General features: G+C 47.4%; 2 protein-coding genes across 7 annotated transcripts in view; both read right to left on the bottom strand.

Moving 5' to 3' along the window:
- Positions 1-3,274: 3,274 nt before the first annotated feature.
- PNMA1 (PNMA family member 1) lies at positions 3,275-5,155 on the bottom strand. The gene has a single exon (XM_058739608.1). The coding sequence runs from the start codon at positions 5,135-5,137 to the stop codon at positions 4,076-4,078; it is 1,062 nt and encodes a 353-aa protein (XP_058595591.1). The 5' UTR covers positions 5,138-5,155; the 3' UTR covers positions 3,275-4,075.
- A 1,462-nt stretch (positions 5,156-6,617) lies between these two features.
- MIDEAS (mitotic deacetylase associated SANT domain protein) overlaps positions 6,618-27,173 on the bottom strand; it is a 67,486-nt gene continuing 46,930 nt past the window's right edge. For 5 of the 6 annotated variants that reach the window (XM_058739601.1, XM_058739603.1, XM_058739604.1 and 2 more), the window contains 10 exons: positions 21,497-21,842; positions 19,422-19,488; positions 18,830-18,972; positions 18,623-18,726; positions 18,019-18,094; positions 17,264-17,352; positions 14,555-14,704; positions 12,763-12,975; positions 10,647-10,843; positions 6,618-10,249 (listed from right to left, as the gene is read on the bottom strand). In XM_058739601.1, the coding sequence (XP_058595584.1) occupies positions 10,069-10,249; positions 10,647-10,843; positions 12,763-12,975; positions 14,555-14,704; positions 17,264-17,352; positions 18,019-18,094; positions 18,623-18,726; positions 18,830-18,972; positions 19,422-19,488; positions 21,497-21,842 (1,566 nt within the window). In that variant the 3' untranslated portion in view covers positions 6,618-10,068. The remainder of the gene's footprint in view (positions 10,250-10,646; positions 10,844-12,762; positions 12,976-14,554; positions 14,705-17,263; positions 17,353-18,018; positions 18,095-18,622; positions 18,727-18,829; positions 18,973-19,421; positions 19,489-21,496; positions 21,843-27,173) is intronic. The other variant, XM_058739607.1, reaches the window with a different exon arrangement.

Raw genomic sequence — 27,173 nt, forward strand, 5'->3', positions numbered from 1 at the left:
AACTGCAGTTTGTCAGTTTGTGAGGACCTTACATTATAATTGTTGGTAAAGGGAGAAAACTAACTGCTGAACTGAAAGTTATCTTTTAACTGAAATTAATCCCTTCGGCACATGTTTTCTTTATTTAGGCTGCTTAATAGGTCTGTGAATAATTAAACATAAAACAAGTTTCAGTGTAGCAGAGTTGGTGCTTCTGACACAGCTAACTTGACCATATTCCTTTATCCTCACTCTAGCATGAGGTTTTGGTTTTGATTTTTGTTTTTTCATAAAACCATAAAATAGGTGCAATAAAAAAAAATAGAGTATGTCTTAAAAAAATCACTGAACTTTTAGAAATCCCACATCGAAATCTCTGTTGCTACCTTTTTATAACTGACTGCAAAGGAAGAAAACTGAAAGTCAAAATGAGACTGAGTCTTACTTTTTTCTAACCTAAGAAACATTTTCACTTGCCACTTGGAGAAGTCATAACTGGATTCTAGTTACTTCCCATATTGGGCAGATTAGAGGGGAACCAGCCAACCAAATTATGATCTAGCAAATTTAACAAGGGGATGGGGGAGAGTAAACTATTTTGCCATAGATTTGCACTTTAAAATTATGAACTGGATGTTGGTAGACAGGAATCCCAAAGGGCAGATAGGTAAATACCTAGCCTGCATGTGGATATTAGAGAATCAGACTTATCCTTGCTCGTTCTCAGCCAACCTGAGCAATAGTTGTCTGTTGACATAATCAGAGTCTGGATTTCCCTATTTCCCTCCTTGCTGTCATCTTCCATGTCTGCTACATTGACAGTCATCCCTCTGGGGAATGTGTCATGTAGAATTCTCTTACTCAGAATAGAAAGTTAGTTATCTTTCCCACGTCTAGATTTTAACAGTTAATTTAGATGTTGGTTAAATTAAGCTGTGGCTAATGTGACAAGGGTGGGAAGTTCTTTGCTTCTTTGATCTGCAGGATACCTGCCTCTGAGGTGCTATTGCCTGGAGGGATCAATCCCATCAAAAGACTGGTGATAGAGAATATACATACAGCTAGCTGCTTCTCCCAGGGTGTCAGTCATGATAACGAGCATCATTCCAGAATCTTTGGCTTCTAGAACCAACTCCATTCTAAAGAACATTTTAACATCTATTAATACTTTGATAATAATCTTTTATATGCAGGAATTTTGTAGCATGACTTTATGACTAAACTTATTGTGTTAACTTATTTAGAAATGTTGAGTTTCTGAATGTTATTTTGTGAAACTTGTTTTAAAATAGTAATAAATTGTGTTATTTTCTAAAAAAAAATTAATTCGTATCTTTTTTTGGTTATGTGGCCATTTGCTTTAGCTAGTGTAGAGCAACCATGTGAACTTCCAATCACATTCAATTCTGAAGAAATTTGGCCTTTAGATCAAACATTCCACACAGCTTGTGTGAGTGTGTATGAGACAGGGAGAGAGCCTGACTCATTTCCTCATGCCATTTTTTTCCCCCTGTAGTTCACTACCAGTGATAATCTCCTCTTCCAGGTTTGTAAGTCTTCACTAGAAGGCCTCTGGGCACCATTCCAAATGATTGGGATCCTGCAAAGTGCTTCCTGGAACCGGAAGGACTATTCCTAGTCCTCTCCTTACTGGTAGTATACGAGTTTAAGGTTGATTGATAGGCCCCTGATTTGTGGTCTGGAATAACCTGACACTGGCCAGCCCCTTTTTGATCCACAAGAAACAAGATAGCCTAGTAATAGCTGTAACATTACACATTGTCTCAGCACATATTCTGTGCTATCAACCAAATATAATTTTGGCCTCAGAATGGGACTGTGGTGCAGTTTCTACTTCTTTATTCCACAGTTCTTTGGTTCTAAGGATGTTTCTTGCTGCTGTTCTCCTTTAAAAAGCAGATTTTAATTTTTGAGCCTTTTATAAAGAGAAACCCTTAATTCAGATAAGAAACAGCTCATTATTTTTAGTTTTCTAGAATAAAGGATGGACATCTAGAATCCTTACATGTGTACCATATATATGTAATCAAATACATATGTAAGTATACGTCGATATATAACCGTTGCATATAATAAAAGAATCTGAAGTGATAACCCTCCTTCCTAAGATGCAGTCAGTTCTGCAGCTATAAGAAGGTATATCTCTATGTACAGACATTGAAGGATGCCTCTGACATCGGGTGAGAGAAACCCACTATTTTCGTCATGAACGTAACTTGCATGGAGTGAGAACGTGTGTGTATATGTGGCTGGCTGGTGTGAGGTGGCAGTGGGAGCATGTGTGGAGAAACAGGATTGTATGGTTGGGGTGGGAGACTGCTGTAGTGTGTGTGTGTTTGTGTCTCTGTGTGTGTGCATGCGCGCACGTGGTGGGAGGAGGGAGTGTGTTTATGAGAGTGTCAGGGGGAAGGTGGGAGTGAATGTGTACAGATAAGATTCTGAGAAGTGAGGGGGGCGTGTACCCGGTGCCATGCTGTCATGTCAATGGCGATGGAGAGGGAAGCTATGTGAGTTGGGGAGTAGAGGAATGAGGGCATGTTTACTGGGGGAAGCAAAGACTTGCGTATCTGTTGTTGAGAATGAGAATCAAACATTTGGAGATGTGTGTGTTAAGCGTGTGAGGGTGTAACAGATGACATGAGTACAGAAAAATGTTTGAATGTGCACCAGTAGTAGCCTTTATAAATAAATTTTTACCTGATGATTGTTAAATAGGTTGGCTGTAATTTTAAAGCCTTGTTACTAGGGGAAAACCCCACTGAACTCTTATGCTCATGTAACCACTTCTGGATTTACTAGGATCTCAAGACACCTTTGGTCACTAAAGCTCTGAAGTCAAACATGTTTTTCAACTGTTTCCCTATTTGTACCCTCTTGATATCAAATGGCTGCTATAAATCTGAAACCGTCATTTTAAGCTGAGGAATTATTCCTCAGCAAAATAAACACCTTTAGCTGAAAAAGGATTTAGAAAGGGGAGAAAAAGCATTGCTAGATGACATCCTGAGCCCCATTTCAGGATTTTCCAACATTTTACAGTAAGTTAATATTTACGTAGGTCTTTTTAGCCTTCTAACACTTGCCTTGTAGAAAACATGCAAAAGTTGAAAATACCAAAAGGTTCTGCAGTTTAAACTCGCATAGTATGACATGAAGTTTAAAGATAAAATCATTGAAGTCTGATTTTTTTAGCAGCATGGGGAAGTCTTCCTAAGAGAACATAGAGCTTAATTACACTTAAATTTTGTACATGTGTCAGAAAAACAAGACAATAGAATTTTTAAAATATTTTTATTCATATACATGTATTTTGATAACTTGAAATTTAGAACACTTAGAATCAGCATGAACAAGAACTACCATTCAATGACAGACTTGAAGTGGGGAACTAGATACTGTAACTGGTTCTTTATAACCTTCCCATGCAGTTTATATCTGTATCTTGTACAGAGAAAAATTGATTCACGCAGTTCTAGAATTGTTTCCTAACACCCCATTCCATAGTCTCAGAACACTTGTCAATTAAACTGATCCAGACGTTTCAAGATGAAAAATAAGAAATTTGCTTTGTATGGTTGAATAACTAGTAGTATCTAATTAAGTCACATTTCTTTCCATTAATATAAATTAGGAACAATTTACTGTAAACACAGAACCATTCACGATATTAGTAATAACGGCTCATATTTTTACTGAACACTTTTTGTGTTTGCCAGGTCCTGCGCTAAACATCAGAACATGCATTTTCACACTTAATTACCTCAATGGGAAGTGTCACAAATTCACATGTTTTACAACTGATGATTGCCACAACGACAGCTTGCACTGAGCACTGGTGCACAAGTCTTTACCTGACATGGCAGCTAGGTACGACTCATAGTAAGTAGCTCAGGGTGCTCATTTGCACGATTGTACTAATGTTACATGAATACCCAGGCCTGCTGCCTCCCTGCTCTCAAACCCCCTCCCCCCCAGCACATGGCTAAGTCTTTACTACTAAGAGACACCTGTAAGATAGCATGGAGACAAGGAAAGCAGCTGTGATCTAGATCTGCAGTACAGCGTTTCCTGGGCCTCAGAAGTGCCCCTCCAGGCCTAACTGCAGGAGGGCGGCCTCAGCCTCCTCCTCCTCCTCCTTGGCCTCCTCCTCTCGGATCTGCACCAGCAACTGGAAGAGGTTAGGGGCAGGCCCTTCCGCAGCCCCCGTCAGCCACAGCTGCCTTCGGATGGCCCCGCTGTGGTTGGCCCCGGCAATAACCTGCTCCAGGCGGGCCTGGTTCACGTTATCTTTATCTATAGCCCCCTTCTCCACCACCTTCTGCAGAAGAGGCTCCAGTCGAATGACATATGCGGATAACTTTTCTCCCGGGTTCTGGTAAGTGTTCAGAAATCTGACCTGCGCATCCCTAGAGCTCTCGACGCTCCCAAACACCTGCTCAAGCGCCTTCAGGCATTCAGCAGTGGTTATTGCAGGGTTGTTAGTCTTGAGGATGCGGATGACATCAGCGGCAGGGCCTCTAAGACTCTCCATCAACCGCCGCCTCTTTTCTACATCAGACACCTGCCACTCCTCTATGACCTCATTAGTGTGTTCCAGCCAGGGATCAAAGGTCTCCTCCCCCGGCCCCGGGATGTCCCTCCCAGAGAACAGCGTCAGCTTCTTGTACCATATGGACTCAACAAGAGGCTGAATAACATTATCCAAAATATAGTTTAGCATCTCTGCCGGCATATCTGGGCCTGGGGCCGGAGCAGGGTTCTGAAACCCAAGGACGCGGGCAACATCTTGCACGGTCCACCCCTCTCTCGCCAGGAAGAGGTGCAGCCTTTCTAAAAATTCAGCATCGGAAGTCGGGGGTTTAAAGACCACTTTCCAGACCCCTCCTTTACCCGGCATCTCCCTGGGGATCGCGGCGTAATCGACAGCGCCAGTGAGCTCTAACAAGGCTGCTTTTGCATTCTCTTCCCTCCAAAACATTCTCCCAAGTACTCGATAGGGCACCTGGGGCATCGCAGCCTGGAGGGTCTCTTCGATTTCAGCCTCATCACAGTTCACTGGGATCCCCCAGACCAGCAGGGCTCTCTGGGAGTTCACATCCATCCCCCTGCACCAGTCTTCCAACAGTGTCATCGCCATTTTCCCCACCGTCAAGGGCCCCAACTCTACAAATAAGGATTCGACTGTGGCTCCCTGCGCTCTGGGACTTAGGACAGCAGCAGACACTCCCCCCAATATGCCCGAGGGAGGCAAGCTTCACGCGATCACAATGAACAGATGACACCAGAGTCCTCCTCTTGTCCTTTCGCTGCCCCGCAAAGTCAGTCCTTCGGCTGGCTCTCCGAGCGAAGCCTCTGGGATGCTCTGGCAAGTCAGTCACGCGTCCGCCGCCATCTTGCGTCTACGGTCGGGGTCTGCAGCCCGGGTCTCCCACCCGCACGCAGGGTGTCGTGTCGCAGCGCAGAAGGCGAGGAGCGACGGCGGGTGGCGAAGCCTGGAGCCGCGGGGCTGAAGAGCCGCCGGGGTGTGGTCGCGGGGCGTGGCCGCCTCCTCTCGGCAGCTGGGGCGTCGGGCACCCGCTGCTTGCTCCCGCTGTTGATCCGGCGTTCGCGGTCGGAGCCCGGCCTTCAGTTGGGCGAGGAGCGGCTGCTTTGCAGACAAGGGCTGCGCAGTCCCCGAAGGAAGAGATTGTTCTGAGGTCGCGGCGGCGGCGGCGGCGGCGGGGCCAGTCCGCAAGTGGCTTCTTTGCAGACCTAGTGATGGCTCCAGGCGGCGAGGTGGCCGAGGAACGACGACACGGGCAGCGGAGGCGCCAGGAGGACGGAGAAGCGAGGCAAGGGCGGGCAGGAGTGGCGGTGCGCCGGCTGCGGCGGGCTGCGGCGGTGTGGCGCAGCTCCGCTGCCAGGTCCTGGGATCCGCAGCCAGCGAAGGCGTTACTGCCGCAGTGGGGAGCGGGGCAGGCCCAGTGAGCTGCTTCCGCCCCGCCCCGGAGCGTAACCATGGCAACGGTGGCCTTGACTACCTGAGTTCCTCGAGTTCCCGTGGTTCTCGGGGTCGAGCGGTTGCCAAGGTGCTAGCGAGGGTCTCCAGGCGTTACTTTGATGGCGCATTTCCTTTTTCACGTTTTCCGGATTTTTTTTTTTTTTTTCTAACAAAGCACCGTGTTTAAAAGGTAATACAATTCTGGAGTGAAGTTAAGGTGATATTGTTGAAAATGCATCCGTCAAGGCAAACTTGGCCTGCCGCTGCATAGGAAAATATCATCTTTAGCACCGCGACTTCCCTGTGCCACCTGATGGCATTCTGCACCCTCCATACTTTAGGTCAATGAAACTAACACGTTGGAAGTGTGCCGTATACATATTTTTGTGTGAGACACTGAGTTGAGACTCTTTCTTGTCTAAAGTTATGTAAAAAGATCTGTGTCTATTCAGTAATCTTTGCAAACAGGCAAACACTAGCGTGTTATTTTTCCTCTCCCGGCATCACTGACAAAGACCTGATGAAAAGAGAATCCTTGTGGTTCCAAATGTCAAGTAATACATTGCAAGCAAAACAAGGCCTACTTAGTCGATCCCAGATGGTGAAAATCTCCCCAAAAGAACACAGCCTTCAACTCTGAATTTTTAAAACCTTATTTAATAAAAGGTTTAAAGATACAGAAGAACATTCAAAAGTAAATAAGTTACATAGGTACATTACAATCACATCCGCAAGATTTACTTTAGTGTGTTATTTTTTTTTTTTATAAAAAGCACACAAAAAATAAAATCTTCAGTCTGGTCTATCACAACTGTACAGCAAAAGAGGTAATTATATATATATATATATATACACACTATTTTAATATGTAACAGTCTTTAAAAAAGGGTGCCACAGGCAGCAAACACACAAAAGGCAGTGTCTGATGTTTTTTCCCCAAAATAAAAGGAATATACTTATTTATATGCTATTAAAATATCTGTACAATAATTACAGACTGTCAAGGCTGTTCCTGTGCTGTCCCCTCCAAACAAGGCCTTCAACTTAGAGACAAGGAAAAGGTGAAACAGCTGCAAACTGTTAGAGGCAAATATTAACACAGCAAAATATGGGGAGGACATACAATTGTTTTATAAAAATATGCATACTTCCTGTAAACCTAAGGAGTTAGGCTTGCTAGTCTGGTAATAAATACCGTTCGAAAAAAGAGAGCCCCAGAGAAAATATATTTAAACAGCTGAGGCTTGAGTATGTGTTGTATTCCTCCTTCATCTTAACATCTGGCACATGAGAAGAAAGAGGTTAGGTCACTGAGGCAGTTAAATATAGGGGATTTCTTTTAGACATAAGCAGCACACGACCTCTGTGCCAGGGGTGGAGGTGGGGAGGCAGAAGGGATGAGGGTGTACCTTAGCTGTGAGGGGGGCTGCTGAAGGCATGGAGGCCAGTGCACTGAAGCACAGACTCCGTGGGTGGGTAAGAGACCTCAGAAACGGTCTGGAACACAGGCACTAGGTTAATTTCATGCCCTTAGCGAAGTGTAGATGGAGACTGGAAGATGGATATGTGAAATGGTGTGGGGAGGGCATAATAAAGCTGGAGGTGTTTGTCATTTAACTTCTTAAACAGCTCTGAACAGAAGAAAAAAGGAAGAAACACAAACAAGACGAGCCTAATGTGTTCACAGGGCGAAAGCACCATAAAGGATATACCTATCCCAGCTCCTATGGCTGCACCTACTTTATTGGCAGGTCACTTGGAACAATTGCATCTGCCCTCTAAACATTTTAACTTTCACCTTATATTCTAGATATAAATCCATCCTGGAGCATGAACGCTTCTAAAATACAGGGTCTGGTGGAATTAATACAGAGGTACCACCTTGATTTTCTCCACCAACATTTCACCTAGTCTGATTTCTATGAGCTTAGAAGAGGAGAATCACTCTAAACGAAGGAGGTTCCTGTTACCATGTGTCCACAGAGGGGCCTGAAACTAAATTATATTTAAATAGAAAAAACCTTGGGAAACATAAGTAGCACTTTGGGGCAAAGCTGCGAAGGCACTCTTATTACATAAGTGATTTAGCAGACAGCCTAAATTTGCTACCCTTCTATTTCTGGAGGGTATACCAGATTTCTGCGATCTTGGGACATTGAGTTTCTAGAAGCCTTTGGAGGAAACTAACTGGGAAGTTGAAGATCTATGTAGCGGTCCTGGAGTCTGGCGGGGAGAAAGATGTTGCTCCCATATCTGGGGTCCTGAAGAACCATATTAATGCATAAATCAATGCTGAAAAACACCAGTTAGTGCATAGTTTAGAAACAAAACTCCCTCCCCACTCTTAGCTACCAACATGGCGCCTTTAGGCTATCTTGTAAGGAGAGTAGTAGAATTTTTGGCTCCTTCCTAACATGCTGACCTGCATTCTTGCAACATACTTGCATTCACTTAGAACTTCTAACACAACTAAACTTGAGTAGCAAGATCAGAAAAATAACTCAGCCCTCTATGGGACTGGCAAGGGAGGCCTCTGGAACCTTCTAGCACTTCACTTCAGTGACTCCATGCCAAATATGGCTTCTTCAAACTAGAAACAAAACTAGAATTCTGGCTTCCAGTCAATCCCCTCAGGCAATCTAAAAATACAGCCAGAGAAGAGGTAGCAATAAGAACTGCCTTTGATCTCCCTTGCTCCTGCTGGTCTTTGTGTGGCTTTGGTGACACCTTCCACCTTTCCACCCTCTTTCAGTGCTACTAATCACCCCTACTGGCAACAACTTCCAGAGCAATGAGGTGAGGGACCTTAGGGTCTTAGGAATGGGGGGGGGGGGGGGGGGATGCCAAGAAGGTGCCTTATTTTGGGATAAATGCACTTGGGCCTCTGGAAAGCAAGAGGCCCCTGGTCCCTGAGAGGATGTTAAAAATTAAATATTAAGAATAAATAAATAGCTCCCAAATGACACAAGTCGAGGAATGAAGGCTCCTGTCCAATCTGGTTAGGAGACCTCCCCCTCCCAGGGAAGGATCCAGAAATCTCCAGCATGTAGGACCGGGGGCTGGGCGGTGGATATCCACGCTAGACCAGGTGGGATGGGGTGAGGAAGCAGCTGCCAAGGGCAGGACATACGCAGGCAAGGAACCTGCGGCAAGAGGGAACAGGCTGGGCCCAGGATAAGCCCTCTTAGCAGCCTTCGGGGACCAAAAGTGTTTGGCAAAACGGTGGGAAGCAGGAAGAGCCAGGGCTTATCAAAAGTTCTCTCCAGCCCAACCCTACAACTTCCACCCTCGGCACAGTTCCCTTCCTTCCAGCAGACTGAGAGCTTGAGACCCAACACTGGCCCCTTCCCCAAATATCTGAGAAAACTTCACAGCCCTAGCAGGCCGCTAGCAAGCAGCAAAGGGACAGGTACCTGTCCTCTGCCCTATAGGCATTCTGGTAGCTTTCCTCCCATAGGTGGTGGCCTGAGGACAGGGTCACCGGAGCAGCTTAGGCCTGGACATTGTCGTGTAGGGGACAGCACAGGTACCAGGCTGAGCTCCTTCTCGGAGACGGCCACCACAATCCCTCCAGGGGAGTTCCTCTTTTCGGGGCTTGGGGCAGGGCCTGTGCAGCCTTTAAGGTCCTCTGGGGGGGCGGGGAATAATGCTGCAAGGAGGGTGAGCTTGTGCTTGCTTGGCTCTCCATGGTGACCGAGGGGGAGCAGGAGGAACCAGGAGGACCGGAAGAGGCTGCGCGGCAGCAGCGGTCCCAGCGTGGGAGGCAGCAGTGGCGGCGCTGGAGCCCGTCCGGAGGGACAGCCCCAGCCAGCAGGGGCCTTCGCAGTGCAGTTGGAGGAACGCGCAAGGACTACTTCCGACAGACAGAATGCAAAGAGAACTGGATCCTGCAGCCTAGACGACTGCTCCTGGGGCCTTTATAAATAAAAGAGCCGTTTATTTTATTGTCTTGTTCTTCAGAGAAAAGTCCACGTGATCTCTCCTCTCTCCCTCTGGAGGTTCCAGGGTGCTCGCAGGAGCTCGGGCAGGCTGGTGCAGGGAGGGCCGGGGGTCCAGGGCGAGGGGCGGGCCCCTGAGCCCCGGCGGCGTCAGCCCCTCTCACCCGCGCCGCTCTCCTCGCGCAGCGCGGGCTGGTGCGGAGAGGCGGCGGCTGCGGTTGCCGCGGCGGCAGCGGCCTCCTTCTCCTTCTGCCTCAGGGCGGCAGCCTTCTTCTCCTGTTCTGCGTGGCTCTTCATGTGGGCGCTGCGGCTCTTCACCTTGTAAAACACCCTGCGGCCGGGCAGGAGGGGCTCCAGTAAGAGGGCCGTCCCCACCCCCCACCCCCTGACCACCAGACCAGAGAGCGTGCGTGCGGGTGCGCGTGTGTCTGGGCAGTGTGCGTGTGCGCGCCCGTGCATGGGTGCGTCTGTGTGGCGGGCGGGTCCCCGGCCCCGCCTGACTGGCTTGGGCCACACGGCCCGCTCCACCTTCAACCTAGGGAACTGAAGGGTTCCGGATCCAGTGCTGTCACCCCCTCCTCTAAGAGCTGCCAAGTGACGTCACTGCCCTAGAAACCCTCGGAGCCAATCAGATGACAAGGTGAAAGCTCCCCTGGAAAGCACACTTCCTGGCCCCCAGCCGTGGCCACCCTGCTGGGTCCCAGGGGAGGCAGGGCCTAGCATCTTACCTGCCACACTTTTTACAAGGGAAAGTGTTCTCCTGATTCTGGGTCTTGTTAAATGTCTCCGGTTTTTTCTTCTTCTCCGAGAAAGGTAGTGCCCTCCGTGACTTTCCTGCCCCCTCTCTTGGCTTCTCTGAGGCTTGGCCACCAGCAGAGCCAGGGGCGTTAGACTCGTGGCTTCGGAGGATGAGGATGTCATTGGCCTGGAGAGGATCAAACAAGGAGAGGTGAGAGATCTGGGGAAGAGAGGTTCCTGAATTCTGGCATCTCAGGAACACAGGGCTCTTAAAGGTCAGATGCTCCTGCCAAACGGTCCTCTAGAATCCACTGGAATCCTTTCAGTGACAAGGTACTCACTGCTTTTTGCCAGCCCATTTGGGTCTTTAGCCAACTTTTTTTTTCTTTTTTTTAATGTTTATTTTTGAGAGAGAGAGAGAGAGAGCAAGCACAAGCTGGGGAGGGGCAAAGAGAGAGGGAGACATGGAACCTGAAGCAGGCTCCAGGCTCTGAGCTGTCAGCACAGAGCCGGATGCACAGCTCAGACTCAAGAGCCACGAGATCATAACCGGACCCAAAGTCAGACGCTGAGCCAACTGAGCCACCCACGCGCCCCTGGCCAACTGTATCTTTACAAAGCTGTTGGTACAGTAATCCTGTGGGACAGCCCAAGCTGCCAGAAGACGTCTCCATGCATCTATCTGAAGGGGGTCTTGGTGTCTCAATTAATGTTTTCATGTCTTCAGTCATTTAGTCCATCCATTCATGCCTTAATTCCATAAATCAGATTCAAATCCATGTGACGGTGCCATATGCTGGGGATACAGAGGGGACAGACAGGAGCCCCTGCTCTCAGGGAGCTTGAAATCTAGTGAAAGGGACAGACAGCATGAGTCACCACGAGAAATGCCAAGCAGATGATGGAGAGTGGAGGACACCTGGAACAGACCTGGAGAGGTGCTTGGGGGGAATCACAGGCCTTGGGTTAGGGGAGCCTCAGATGGCCGCTAGGAGTCATAAGTACGTGCATGGGGTTGACCCTCCTAGGGAAGTATTCCCAAAAGTCAGCAGGACTTGATGAAGCTTGCGCATAGAGCACAGCTCTGGGAGGAAAAGCACAGCCCAGGCTCAGAAGGGAGCAAACAGTCTGGAGTCTTCCTGCAAGCCTGAGTGTACAACACAAAAAAATCTGTAAGGCTCTCATAGTAATCCCTACTCTCTTTGGGGGGACATCTCCCCGACAAGGAACACCTCTGGTGGTATGTGTTGTTTCTTGGTCTATGATATGGTGGACAGAGGACTTCACTACGAGGACTGCAGGCAGGAACTCAGGCAAGTCACATATCATCTCTGAACTCAGTTCTGTCTATCTTTGAGGTAGGGGTTAACACTTTATGGGGTTATTGTGAGGAATTAATGAGATACTGGAAAGGAAGGCACTTTGCAGAGAACCTATGAGAGGGGCCATTGTTATTATTCTCATTGTTTCAGCCCTTTTTTTTTTTTTTAAGTTTATTTATTTTGAGAAAGAGAGAGAATGCAAGTGGGGGAAAGGGAAAGAGAGAGAATCCCAAGCAGTCTCCACACCAACAGCACAGAGCCCAATAAGGGGCTGGAACTCACGAACCACTAGATCATGACCTGAGCCAAAGCTTAACCGACTGAGCCACCCAGGCACCCCATTGTTTCAGCTCATTCTTGTCAGATATTCTTGTCAGGGACACAGCTCTCTTATGGAGAGCCTGCCACAGCTACAACTCATAGGTGCTTCTGCCACGCCCCACACACCTTTTGGGTTTTCACAAGGCCTTCTTCTTCAGTCTCAGGTACAGAAGCAGTATAGTATAAAAACTTAATAGCAGAATTTTGGAGTCAGGCTGCCTACCAGCTGTCTTATCTAGGGGCCTCCATCTCCTCATCTGTAAAATGGGAATGATGACAGTACCTACCACATAGGGTTATGAGGATTAAATAAGTTAAAAACGTAAGGTACTTAGTACATTTCCTGCCGTTATGGCGATGATCATCATCACCATGTTCCTGTTCTGCCCTCCCTCCCTCACCCCCAGGCCCAGCTCCAGCCCTCCTCCTGGCCCTGGGCTCCCCTAGTGGAGGTCACACTTACCGACTCATTGGCCTGTAGTGTCTGTGTGGCTTTGACAGCCGCTGCCCTCCGGCTTCGCTCTCGCCCCTCTTCCTGCTCTCCCTTCTCCTGGATCTCTGGCACTTCCTCCTCCCCCTCCTTCCTGGGCTCCTTTACTTCTCTCTTGGGCTCCAGCCTCTCTTCACTTGGAGACTCTCTTCTGGGAAGAGGCATCCTTGGGAACTTCTGGGAAGTCTATGGGGGATAAGAATGAGGGCAGTGAGCCTGGAGCTCTAGTTACACAGCCATACTGCTCCGATTCTGACCCAGCCGGGGACGACTAGTCCCTGCTCATCCTGCTTGCCTGGCCTGGCCCAGCCAGCCTCCTGCACTACATAATTCTATATCCTCCCCCAGATAGTCGGCCTGGGAAAGAAGAGGGAGTCTTGAGCCCTGAAAGCCCTCAGGAAGAGACTGAGCACTTGAGATTGAGCTCGGGGCAGGAAGGGAGCATGCCAGTCCAAGAGACAGACACATCCTTCGGCAAGGTGGTCTGGAGGAGCAGACAGCAGCCTTAGCTCCAGTTCTAAACTGTCTTTGTAATGCTTCTGGGAACTCCACCCACTTCCCCGTCTGTAAAAGAGGGACCAAACCACTCCCTGTCTTCATGCAGCATGTCAGCAAGTATGGAGTTATAACCCCAACATGATGTTAGATGGATATGTGGACACAGAATTAAATAGCATTCTCTTTTCAATCCTGATTACGTCAAACATAAAGTTTTGAGTTAGGTCTAAATGTGTCTTTTATACTTCTCCAGACTTTATTATTATTTTTTAGAGATTTTTTTGAAACTTCTGCTTGTCTCTATTTAATGCTTCCCTAATAATTTTTCCTCTGATTCAGATTTTTTTTAATATTTATTTTTGAGAGCGAGAGAGAGACAGAGCACAAGCAGGAGAGGGGCAGAGAGAGAGGGAGACACAGAATCCAAAGCAGGTTCCAGGCTCCGAGCTGTCAGCACAGAGCCTGACGTGGGGTTTGAACTCACAAACCACGAGATCACAACCTGAGCTTAAACTGGACGCTTCACCGACTGAGCCATCCAGGTGCCCCTTAAAGATTTTATTTTTAAGTAATCTCTACACTGAACGTGGGGCTCGGACTCACGAGCTCAAGATCAAGAGTCACACACTCCCCAGAATAAGCCCCCAGACTTAATTAACCAAAGGTCAGGTCTGAGACTCAGAGCCCTGGCAGGTAACAGTATCTACCTGGAATTTAACAACACTGACTCTCATATATATTTACTTTTGCTAGTGCCTTCTACGGCAAACAGTACTGGTTTTCTGCTTATGATTGGGACATAACATTTCCCTTCTGAGTAAAAACTGAGTTGACTTAAAGAAAAATATGAAGTAGTAGCCCAGGTGGTATGTGGATGTCGTAGAAACAGTAACGTTGACATGTGGTAGGATGCAGAGATGACACATTCATGATGGTTGTACAAGAATGCCTCAAGTTTGGGCGACAGTATTAGAGGTGTGCTGTGAGGAGACAGGAGGTCAGTGCTGATGCAGATATTGTGGGAAAATTCCCCAATGTTCTGCATCAACACAATGTATTATTACCTTGACGCTGACAGACAGAGAGGGGGACCTAAAGGGCTAGGTCCAGTGCCCAGGACATCAGCTCCTTGGGGCTGTCAGGGACACTGCCTTGCTCTCTTTACCCTCCAGGGGCTTCCAGAGAGCTTGGCCCCAGGCTCTCAACTCAGCCCTCGGCCCCAGACACAGTCAGGACTCTAAGCAGCTGAGGCTGGGAAGGGAGTCACCTTAATATCCACTTCAACCTCTTCCTGGGCCGACTTCTCGTCACTTGTATCCACATCCCCGAAGGTTAGCGTCCCGTTGCGACCAATTTTCACCTGCTTCTTGTAGGTGTAGTAGAATTCCACGCATTGGGCCACGGTCTTGGTCTGGATCTGATTTGAAGCCAAAACTGAGGTCAGAGTTCCTGGCTCAGCTCATCTGCCTGGAGATTCTCCAGCCTTTCCCATCCATGCATGTCCCCTCCTCCCCAAATGCTAAACCCAAGAAACCCAAGAAATACAAGCATTTCTCCAATGCCTTCTCTGAACAAACCACTGACTAATTCAATTAAACAACACTTCAGCACTATTAGGAAGGGGGAAAAAAAAGCCAAAAAGGACCACATGGAGCCATTGGGGAGATTTGAATAGGGATTGCATATTAGAGAATATTATTAGTTTAAATTTCTTGGGTATGATAATAGTATTATGGTTTTGCAAGAATATATAACCTTGTTTTTAAGAGATATTTGGATCAAGTCTGTAACATACCTTTAAAAAAAATATTTTTTAAGAGAGCATGAGCAGGGGAGAGGGGTATAGGGAAAGGCGGGGGCGGCAAGAGAGAATCTCAAGCAGGCATCATGCTGAGCACAGAGCCCAACATGGGTCTCAATCCAAGATTCTGGGATCATGACCTGAGCCGAAATCAAGAGTTTGTCACTTGGGGCACCCTGGTGGCTCAATGGATTAAGCATTTGACTCATGGTTTTGGCTCAGGTCATGATCTCACAGTTCATGGATTCGAGCCTCCCATCAGGTTCTGCACTGGCAATGCAGAACCTGCTTGGGATTCTGTCTCTCTCTCTCTCTCTCTCTCTCTCTGCCCCTTCCCTGCTCTCGCTCTCTCAAAATAAATAAATAAACATTAAAAAAAAAAAAAAGTTGGATGCTCAACCGACTGAGCCACGTAGGGACCGCTTGTAACTTACTTTTAATGACTAGTTAAAACACAGAGAAATGAAATAAGCGTGTATATAAATTGAAGTATAGACAGAGAAAGAGGGAAAGCAAGTGTGACCAGTGTTAACAATTGGTAAATCTAAATGAGGAATGCGTGGGTGTTTACTGTACTATGCTTTCAATTTTTCTGTAAGTTTCAAATTTTTCAAAGTAAACAGTTAAGGGTGAAAAAGTCTGGACACCATCCCCATTCAGAGCCAGCCCAGACCCGGCAACACAGACTCCCTTCATCAATCTGGGCAACACTGTCATTCCTCCCAGGGAACAGCAACTGACAAGTGAGGATAGAAGAATGTTAAACTGTCCTATATCAGAGAGGGATTCAAGGGAGACTAACAAGAAAGCTCTGGAAAAACCTGAAAAGGAAGCAGAAGGCCTAAGTCTCACTCCTAACTCTGCCACTAAATGACTGTGTGACCTCAGGCAAGTCTCTTCACGAGTAAGATGACTTCCAAGGGCCTCCCAAGATCTGAAATCCTAGCGCTCCCGTTTCACAAATCCATCTGGCTCCTGGGTTTAGTTTCCGGACAGATTTCCCACACACAGAGGCTCTTTGCTCTGACTCTGCCCTTTCTCCCCCAGGCTCCCAGACTGCTCTGCCAACTGCTGGGCTGCAGTGGGAGCTGGGAAGTCTGTCTACAGAGCCCAAGGGGTCAGTGAGTTCTCTGCGCCTGAGGAGAAAACAGATATGCTGTATCTCACAGGAATGGCCAAGTCACAGATTTACTAATTAGATCCTGTTTACACTTTTGTTGTCAATTCTCTCTGATCATCTGTGTGACTAACAGTCTGTTCTTTTCATTAAGGCGTTAGGGGCACCACAGTGAATTTCACAGGCGTGTACTTCGCAGAAATATTGCCCAATCGGGGAATGGAATGTTACTGAAACCCAGCAAATGACTGTCCTCACAACAGGGCCCTTGTAGAAGAATTCATCCACACTTTGCCCAGTCCCCAGAGCTGTCCTGACACAATCTACAATTCCAGGAGGAAAGGGCACATTCTTGGAAACCCCATTCCCTCGGTGGTCTGTACAGCTGAGATTTTATGAGACAGGGCTGCTGGAAAGATGCAGGTCCTTGGATTAGCAAAACAATCTTCTCCCAGAAGAACATGGGGAGAGGCAAGATAAATTCAATCTAGGAAAAGTCAACTTGGCCTCCTCTGCTCGGTCAGCTGAGTTACTGGAAGGAAGCCCTGGGTCTGACAGGAAGAAGGCAGTGGGGGGCCCCCCTCAGCCCAGTCTGTTATACAGTCACTTGTTGGCTCTCAGTTCCCCTCATCTTAGGGTGACCTCTCCTCTACCTACTGATTGTGGCTTTTGAAGTACTCCAGCCCCCTGGGAAATGGCTCACCTCAGTCTGCAGCCTTCCTTCTCTTCCTGTTCTGCCTCAGGCAAGTCACTCTCTGAAGTCTGACACCACTGGGTCTGCCCACTCAGGCCTCCTTCTGAGACCACCCCCCCACTCCCCACCCCCACCCCCAGCATGGCCATACTACCTTAACATGAGGGAAGAAGGCTCGGAACCAAGGGGAGGAAAGGCCCAATCTTCTCCCCTTGTTTTGTTTAGAAAATTCTCTCCGACAATACTTAGTGGCATTAACCTGCTTTTTCAGAGAGACTGCAGGGCCACCACCGGCAGAGGGAGCCCCAAATCACACAGCCGGCCCCTGGCTGCCTCTTGCGCCTGAAACAGAGCCCCAGCTCACCAGCTGCTGCACCAGGAAGAAATCCTTCTTATAGATGGCAATGCCCTTGTTGAACAGCTTCCTCTCAGCCATCTTCCACTGGTCAGAACCTGTAAGGCAAAGCGGGAGCCAGGGTTAGTGAGGTGGATGGGACTGTGAGTGACCAGCAGAAAAGTGTGAAGTCATCCGTCCACGGTCTCTGCAGCCATTCAGAGCTGGATCCATATTTCTGCTTCCGCCACTTACTAGCCTCTGAGCCTCAATCACCTCGCTTGGGAACTGGGACCTGGTCACACAAGCCACCTCACCAGTTGTGGTGCAGACTCAAGGAGATAATGCACGTGGAACCCTTGCTGCTCTGCCTGGCACACACAAGAGGTACCACTCAACAGGGATCGGTGGCTGCTGTGATTATGCCATTTGGTCACTGTCCCTTTAAAAGCACAGTGCCCAGGATGGGACATGGCACTCCAGGGGTTGTCTAAGTTCCAAGCACCGGATGCCAATTGGGACGGCACTCCCTAGATTCCTGTCCCTTGCACCTTGCCATGGGCTTTGTTGCCTGCATGGGCTCCCACCTGCCCACGCCTTTCTCTCTGCCCCTTCAGGGCACAGGAAGCCCCTTGAGAACTACCCCATCTTTGGTGTCAGTTCTTTCACTCCAGCTCTTGGCTTATCTGCCCCTGACCTCCTCACCCCCATCCAGGGCTGTGACTCAGCACCAAGCTGGGCCCCACTGATGCTGGAGACCTTGAGGCTCCAGGTCCCAGGCTCACCTGTGTAGTGATAAGTTGCCAGTGGGTGGTTATGGGGCCGCAGGGGCTTCTTCAGTAGCAGCTTATTCAGCGTTTCCTGAAGGGGAAGTGAGGAAAAGGTCAGTGCCCTGCAGGGGTCTCAGTGGTAGGCTGAGCCTCCTAGGTGCCAGGCACAATTCAGAAGGCCTCTTCAACCCTCTGAGTAGTAAGGTGGGCATTTATTTTTACCCTGTGTAACTGCTGAGGGGCAAGAGGTTTGGCAGGATGGCAAGATCACGGAGGGTGGAGCTGCTCAGGAACCAGGCCAAGGGCCTCTTAAGAGAGAACGTGTGGCCCCCAGGACAGACAGCCATAGGTGGAGAAAGGCCTCAGTGACAGCCTTTCTGAGGGCGGGGACCCACTGACCCAGAATCAGGGACTAGGGTAGACAAGAGGACCCTGTGCAGCAAAGTCTGGAGTTTGGAACTACGACTACCTTCGGTGGAGCCCCTACAACCCCCAACCTGGTCAGACCCTCCTGCCTGCCTCCAATCAGTGGGCCAGCAGCCCTGGCTCCTGGGCAGCAGACATGGATCCATGCCAGCCTCCCTCAGGGTCCCTCCCCCCACCAGGGCCATCGTCTCACCAGGATGTCTCCCCTGGACTCATGCAGACAGTGCAGGGCCAGCTCCTGGTTGGTGCCAGCTCCAGGGAAAATACTGGAGCAGGCGGCTGTCAACAGGTCTTCCACTGGAGCAAGCGTGGGAGGGGAGGAGAAGAAATCTCGTTCAGGGCCTAACCCACCCACCTGTCCAACAGCCCACCTTCACTTGCTGGTGCAGCCCCCTCTCACCTTGCCTCTGCTTCTCCCGGCTGCTCTCTAGGTCCTCCCACGGCTGCCACACCAAGTCGGCCTTGTGGGGGTCTGCAGCTGCCAGAGCACGATCCCTTATGGAGGGGATTTCCGCTTGGAACCGGGAGCCCACGTTGATCCGTCTGCAGGGGTGGAAAGGGCAGGGAGTGAGGCCTCACCTCGCGGGCACAGGGAATCTTTCTCTCTGGGATGGGAGAAGATGCAGGGGGTAGTCCGCAGACGCTGAGCACAGCAAGACCTCAGCTGAGTGTAAGGAATTTGGCTTCTGTGAGAACAGCCTGGCAAACGGGACCTGGTAGTGCCCAGAGGTTGGAAAGGGGAGAAGCTTCGAGTTTACAGATAGGGAAAGAGTCTCATGGACTGCCCTGCCGATACTCAGAGGCAAATTCAAACCGAGCTGGTCCTTTCCTTTAGGGTGGGGACAGTAAAGCCCAGAGCCAGTTGCAGAATCTCAGAGGCTGTTCAGCCCTCTGTGGGCCCCACACAACCCTCCTCTTCCTCACAGGACCTGCGTGCACTGGACCCCATCGGCCACCCTCGTACCATAGGCCAGAGGAAGGGCTGCACTTACGGCTCGATGCTCACTGGGGTGGCCTCCCCCATCACAGAGAGGACAGGTGGGGTGACTTCAGCGCTATCTATGGGACAAAAGGCACATCGGTGAACGGCACCCTCCTGCCTTCAGCAAGCCGCCCCTCCCCCACCCCACCCTACATGGCTGCTCTGTTTGCACAAGAGCCATGGCAGTGACTCACAGCGACTCGTACTTGGAAATCAGGCACAGTGAATCCTGGCTCCTCAGCCTGCAACTGTGACGACTAACTGTGACTTTGCCAAGCACGTGGGTGCTTCTGTTTTCACACCTGCTGCAAGGGGCTATTACTACCTACCTCCTAGGGTTAATGCGAGGACTGAATGAAATCGTGCACAAAGCCTCGCCCTCAATAAATATTAGCTACTACCACTACCACTACCACCACCACCCAAAGCTGGGTCCCTGCCCCAGGAGCTCCCATACTACAGAATTAGCTCCAACATTAAACTATGCTTGCTCTAGTAAAGAAGCTGAAACGTTTGGCACACTAGCAAGGCAGTGAAGGAGAACCCTGTTTATATCTTCTCACTTCCATGCTGGATTCTCTGCCTCAGTTTCTCCTGAACTAATCTTAGTGCCCCACACGGAGGCACTCCCTTGCTCCAAAAACCTTTGCTGACCTCCCCCCTTTGCAACTTGCAACTCCTCAGCTCGGCTCACTCATGCAGCTCCCCTTTCATCTATGCCTCCCACCACCCCCTTGCCCGGACCCTGGAACCTAGCTGACTGCTTACTCATGGCTCCTCGCTCTTCCTGCACGGTCCTACCTCCAGGCCTTTCCACCACTCACCTCCAGGCCTTCCCACCACTCATTCCGGAGCCGAGTGTGCCCTCCCCACCTCCTTCCTAGTTCAAGCTCTTAGCTCTAGCCCCACCCTCTCCTGGAGGCTTTCTCACCACCCCAGGCTAGTAGGCTCTGCAGGCTTTGGAGGTTAGGGTCTCTCTCACTCACTTGCTGTTGATCCCACTGTTCCCAGAACCTCTGCTTTTCTGTCTCCCAGGTTTCCATGTCAACTCCCTAATGACCCTGTACTCTCTTTAGAACTGACAGACCCGTGCTGTCCCATATACTACTGGAGACTTCACAGGACCCAGTTCAATGCTTTACGCCCAGGTACTCGATAAATGCTCATGGATGGACAGGCCTCTCTTTGTTGCCGGTCTGGTCTCTACTGTGATTTCTTCCTGCACAACCCAGGCACGGAGAGAAGCTTGGAAGGTAGGTGGGAGGGTGGAATGGAAGGCCAGCCAGCCAGCCCAGGGTGAGCCATTTCTCACCCACAGACACCAGGGGGCACCAGAGAGCTAGGGCATGGGAGGTCAGGGTCAAAGGGTAATCTAGTGATGGGAGGCTTCACCCTTGTTCTACCTCTGGAGGTGTTTACTCCCACCTCATCCTCCACCACACTACGAGATAAGATTATCCCATTTTTCAAAGGAAATGGATTTTTTTGTGGAGTGGCCCACATTTTTCAACAGTTCACCACCCGGGCCAGCCAACATGTCTGCTCTTGGCCAAAACAACTATTTAAGAGCCCCAGGAGGCAGGATCTACCACATAATATTAAGAGCAAGCATGATGCTGCTCCAGGCATGGTGTTTTAAGTGCTTTACGTTTGTTGCTGCCTCTGAACCTCACCACAACCCCGTGAGTTGGCTATCAGGTTGAACACAGGAAACTGCTATTTGTGGATCCAGAAATAGATTAAATTGGCAATTTCACCAACAACCAAGTACTACTAATATCCTCAATTAAATACTAAAGAAACTGAAGCCCAGAGAGTTTCAATGACTTGCACAGGGAACATAACAGTAAATTGTAGAATTGGGATTTGAACCCAAGCAATTGGGCTGATATCCCCTACCCCATCCCTGCCTGTTCTTGAACCAGGACAACCACCTTTTCTCTCTCAGAGAAGAGACAGTGGAGCCCCTTTTCCCAGTGTTCCAGCCCAATCCCCAGCAGCCTTATGGGCAGAGTCTCATTCCTGCCCATTGCCTTCCCTCCCCACATTCCCTGCCCCCATGGCCCCTGAGGGTGGGTCACTCACTAGACCGGAGCAGGGTGCGATGGGCACTCTTTGGCGTGATGGGAGGAGGGGCTGGGATGCTGCTGGTTGACATGATGGCATTGAAATAGAGGCCGGAGCCTTCCCGCACAGGACTGAGGATTGGGGGAGGGGTGTAGGGGGGTAGCTCAAAACTCCGCTCAGAGGGGTGGTCAGCTAGGCGGACAGGAGAGCGCAGGTGGCTCTGGTATGGGGTGATGTTGGAGTAGACGGGAGGGGCAATGAAAGTGCCCGCCTTGGTAGGGATGATCAGGGGCTCAGGCCGTGGCCGCTGCTTTGGTTTCCGCACTGAAGGTTCGCCTTCCAACTTGACATTCATGTCATCAGCCTGGAGAAGGAAACAGAACCAAGATAGCTCAGACTCTTATGTGCTGGGAAAACTGAAGTCTTGACCATTGCTGGTCAGTCTCACCTTTCGAACTTAGCCTGCCCACCACACCCACCAACGCAAGCCTGAGACAGGGAACAGGTCCAAAAACCCTTCTTACTGTCTCCACTAGGGCAGGGGTCAGCAAACTGTTTCTGTAAAGGGACAGATAATAAATGTAGGCTTTGTGGGCTGCACCCAGTCTCTGTTACATATTCTTCTTCTCCTCTTCCCCACTCTTTTTCAATAATCCTTTTAAAATGTTTAAAAAAAAAAAAAAAAGATACAAGGTAAAATCTATTCTTACATCTGGATATGGCCCACAGGCCATAGTTCCCAATACCTAATGTGAAGTATGCTATTGGACAGAGAACTGTAGTAGTTAAGGGCCCAGGCTCTGCAGCTAGATTGCTTAGAATGGGCTCTACCCCCTTTACTTATCACTTAAAATGTCTTAACTTCTCTGTGCATCATCATTTTTAACATGGGAATAGTAAGTACCTACCAAATGGATTAGCTATGAGGACTAAATTAATTAATATGTGGAAATCACTGAGAACAGTAACTGACATGTAGTAATTACTGAATAAATACTGGCTGCCATCAAGCTGTATATTAGATGGTCCCTACTATGTGTCAAGACCTGAGCTGGGCATGGGACCACAAAAGGAAGAAGACAGTCCTGTCCTTGCAGCACTTTTTCTCATAAAATTAGTCCTACGATAACAGACCAGCCTACTTATGCTGTCAAAGGTTAGCCCTCCTAGCTTACACTTCTCCCTGCTCGATATGCCTCATGGGTCTCCATGTAGAATAGAGGGTAGAGCTGTAAGGGAAGACAAGCCTTTCTCTGCTCCATCCCTATCCTCTCAAAAGAGAATGGAACCCTATGAGGGTGAGCAATATCCAGATCATCTCCCTGAGTACAGAGCTGGCCCATAGGTGAGGTTGGCCACATTGACTAAGTAGACCTGGGAAGAGTAGGCTTTCCCCCTCTCCCCGTGTCCAGCTCCCACAACGCCTTTCAGCAGAGGGCACTGACTGTCCATGAGGTCTTGGCCATGTCCTTTACCCATTTGTGCCCTCTTTCCTTTTCTATAGACTAGGAAGAAATGAAATTTTTCGTTCTTTCTCCCTTAGGGGAACAAGATGATTGCACAGAAAAAAATGCAGTGGAACCAAAGGCCCCAAACTTGTTAGACAAGAAATCCAATATGAACTCAGTTAGCCGTAATGATTTGTAATTTTGTAATAAGGGCAATGGAATTAAACTATTTTGAATATTTGACAATATTTTTTGTATTCATTTTTTTTAGGTGTGATAATATTGAGGCTATGTTAAAGGAAGGAAGGAAAAAAGGAAGGAATCTTATATATAATGTACCTCAGATATAAACCTAAATATTTATGAACTTAATGATATGATGTTTGGGATTTGCTTAAAAAAAAAAAAAAAACCAGTGGTAAGGAAAAGTAGAGATACAAATAAAAAATGATTTGGCTATATTTTGAAAACCATGAAAGCTGAGTGATGGCTAAATATTTAGGTTCAATTTACCATTCCCTATACTTTTGTGCAAGATTGAAATATCTATAATACAAGGAAAAACAAATAACTAAATAAAAAGAGTAACCAAAAAAATAAACATCTTCCTAAGCCTGGTGTAGTGTAAGTGCTCACAGGCGGGAGTTGCAGGAGATCTAAATTCCAGGGCTACCTCTGTCATTACTTGGCTGTATAAACATAGGTAAGTCTCTGGCCTTTTCTGGACCTATTTCCTCAACTATGAAATGGGTATGTTGAGCTGTGTAGTTGTTCAGGGTCCTTCCTGCCATCCTCAGGATAAACTGAGGCCTCTAGCCTCCAACCTCTATCACAACCAGAGAATAAGACCCCAGAGAGTAGAGACTGTGCTGCTCATGACAATCTTAAAGCTCCCCTTTTTGTTACAGAGGAAAGAATCACAGGCTAGCTCTCCAGCTGAGAATAACTAGAAAATTCAGGCTCAATATAAAAACCACATTTTTGAAGGTATCAGAGAGCAAATAAGTTGTCAAAGACCTGAAGAGCCAAGATACAGGAAATGAAAGAAAGTGAAAAAGTGAGCCCAGCATCTGGAGTTGTGCTTTCCCTAGAGGTGGGTGCATTACTGGAAGAGGTAAGTGGGAAGCTGAGCAACTAAATGGAGTTTAGGGCTTGCCAGGAAAGGAGAGGCTGATAATCCCCCAGGCTTTGGATTGGGACTCCAAAGGGCTATATCCTCAGAATAAAGGTGAATCAGAAATAGATTAGTCCACATGTGGAATAATGCCGAATTTAAAATCATCTCATTTCAATCTCTGATTAAATTAAAATAATTCAGGATTGCTAATGCCCTTTGCTACCTGTCAGATGCAAAGATAAGTCCTCTCTGGAAGACAAGAAATACATCCAGAGTCTTTAATTACTTCAACAATTTTTCATATATGTCTGACATGCAATTAAAACTAGCCAGATATACAACAGAACAAAATGTGATTTAAAAACAAGAAGTAATGTAACAGAAAGAGACCCATGGGATCCCATTAATGGAGTTATCAGACATAAACTTTAAGAAAACTATGCTTAGGTTATGCAATAAAATAAAAGGTTGAAGTTTTCATCAAAGAATTAGAAACTCTAAAAATGAACCAAATAGAAATTCAGTAACTGAAAAAAAATAACTAGAAATAAGAATTCAGTGAGTTGGCTTAACAACATATTAGATACAGCTAAAGAGAGAATAGGTAAACTAAAAGATAGTCCAGACTAAGAGAAAAATGGAAAACACAGATAAGTGCATAACAGACAAAATAGGGGATATGGTAAAGAACTCTTATAAATGTGTAACTAGAGTCCCAGAAGGAGAGAAGAGAGGAAATAAGACAGAAGAAATATTTAAGGAAGACTACAAATTCTAAACAGGATAAATACAAAGAAAACCAATAGGTATAACAGCAAAAACTGGTGAAAACCAATGACCAAAAAAAAAAAAAAAGTTTAAAAGCAACAAGATAAAAAAAAAAAAAAGCTTGTAGCACCTGGGTGGCTCAGTTCGTTAAGCATCCGACTTTGGCTCAGGTCATGATCTCACGGTTGGTGAGTTCAAGCCCCACATCAGGCTCTGTGCTCACAGCTCAGAGCCTGGAGCCTGCTTTGGATTCTGTGTCTCCCTCTGCCTCTGCCCCTCCCCCACTTGCACTCTGTCTCTCCAAAATAAATAAACGTTTAAAAACTTTAAAAAAAAAAAAGCTTAAATTCAAAGAAGCAACAATATGGCTAATGGTGATTTCCCAACACCATAACTACAATGGAAGTCTGAAGACTACAGAATGACATATCCTTTTAGTGCTAAGAGAAAAATAACTACCAACAACAGAATTCTCTACCCAGCTTCAAAAATGAAGAAATAAAAACATGTTCAGACAATCAAAGACTAATAAATTTCATCATTAACAGACCTGCACTAAAGGAGAAACTAAGGAATATTCTTCAAGCAGCACATAAATGATCTGAGATAGAAGCTTGGAGATATGAGAAGAAATGAAAAACAACAAATACATACAGTAAGTCTTTCAGGCTAAAATGGACAACAACTGAACAAAACAATAATGTTATCACTGAGTAATGTATAGAATTGTTGAATCACTAGACTGTATACCTAAAACTAATATAACACTGTATGTTAACTATATTGGAATTAAAATTTAAAACTTAACAAAAACAATGATGTTATATCATCCTGGTGATGTTAAAATATTTAGAGAATGAAAATACATGTTAATAATTCTATAAGTAAGAGATTAGTGGAAAACAGAGTTAAAGTGTTGTAAGAACTTTGCATTGTTCTAGAAGAGGTAAAATATGAATTTACATTAGATTTCAATAAGCCAAGAATGCATATTTTACTCTCTAGTAGCTCTTCTCAACCAGAGAATTAAGGCCTAATGTAAGTTTTCACGGTATGTAATGACTTAGCTTCTTGCCTGTGCATCTGGAAAGGGTACGAGCTATGTGCCATGCTCCAGTGAATTGCAAAACTAGTCACTCAAATTCCTTATTGTGGGGCTTAGTTCCCTCCAATTAATCCAGGTAAGAAAGGATGCTTGGGTAATTACTAAAGGAGTAATAAGTAAATAAATAAGAATAAGGAATAAATAAGTATATAAATAATATATTAGTAAAGGGGGGAAATGGAATGACAAACCCAATCAATCCAAAGTGGGAGAAGGGAGAGGTAGCGAAGAACAGAAGAAGCAATATGGAATAAATAGCAAAAAGTAGAGGGCAGATTTAAACCCAAGTATATCAGTAATTGCATTAAATGTAAACTGTATCAATGTTCTAAAAGACAAAAGTTGTTAGAACAGGTAATAACAAACACCAATTATATGCCACTTGAAAGATACACCTTAAGGGCTAAAAGTAAAAAGATGGAAAAGATACACATCTCATCTTCCTCCCCACAACACTAACCAAAAGAAATCTAAATATTTCACAAAGTAGGAGCAGCTGGGTGGCTCAGTCAGTTAAGCATCCAGCTCTTGGTTTGGGCTCAGGTCATGATCTCATGGTTGGTGGGATCGAGCTCCATGTTTTGAACTCGGAGGCTGCTTGAGATTCTCTGTCCCTCTCTCTCTGCCCCCCCACCCCTTCCCCCCACTCATGCTCTCTCTTTCTCTCTTGAAATGGAATGAAATAAAATAAAATATTTCACAAAGTAGATTTTCAACGTTTTTTTTTTTTAATTTATTTTTGGGACAGAGAGAGACAGAGCATGAACGGGGGAGGGGCAGAGAGAGAGGGAGACACAGAATCGGAAACAGGCTCCAGGCTCTGAGCCATCAGCCCAGAGCCTGACGCGGGGCTCGAACTCACGGACCGCGAGATCGTGACCTGGCTGAAGTCGGACGCTTAACCGACTGCGCCACCCAGGCGCCCCTTCACAAAGTAGATTTTAAGAGGCAAGAAGAGGGGCACCTGGGTGGCTCAGTCGGTTAAGCGTCCGACTTCGGCTCAGGTCATGATCTCACAGTTTGTGAGTTCAAGCCCCACATTGGGCTCTCTGCTGTCAGCACAGAGCCTCTTATGGATCCTCTGTCTCCCTCTCTCTCTGCCCCTCCATCACTCACACACATGTGCGTGCTCTCTCTCTCTCCAAAATAAATAAACACCAAAAACAAAGAGGCAACAGGGTGTCTGAGTGGCTCAGTCAGTTAGGCTTCCAACTTCGGCTCAGGGCATGATCTTGCAGTTAGTGAGTTCAAGCCCTG

The sequence above is a fragment of the Neofelis nebulosa genome, chromosome 7, assembly GCF_028018385.1.
Source record: "Neofelis nebulosa isolate mNeoNeb1 chromosome 7, mNeoNeb1.pri, whole genome shotgun sequence".
In the NCBI taxonomy this organism is placed as follows: Eukaryota; Metazoa; Chordata; class Mammalia; order Carnivora; family Felidae; genus Neofelis; species Neofelis nebulosa.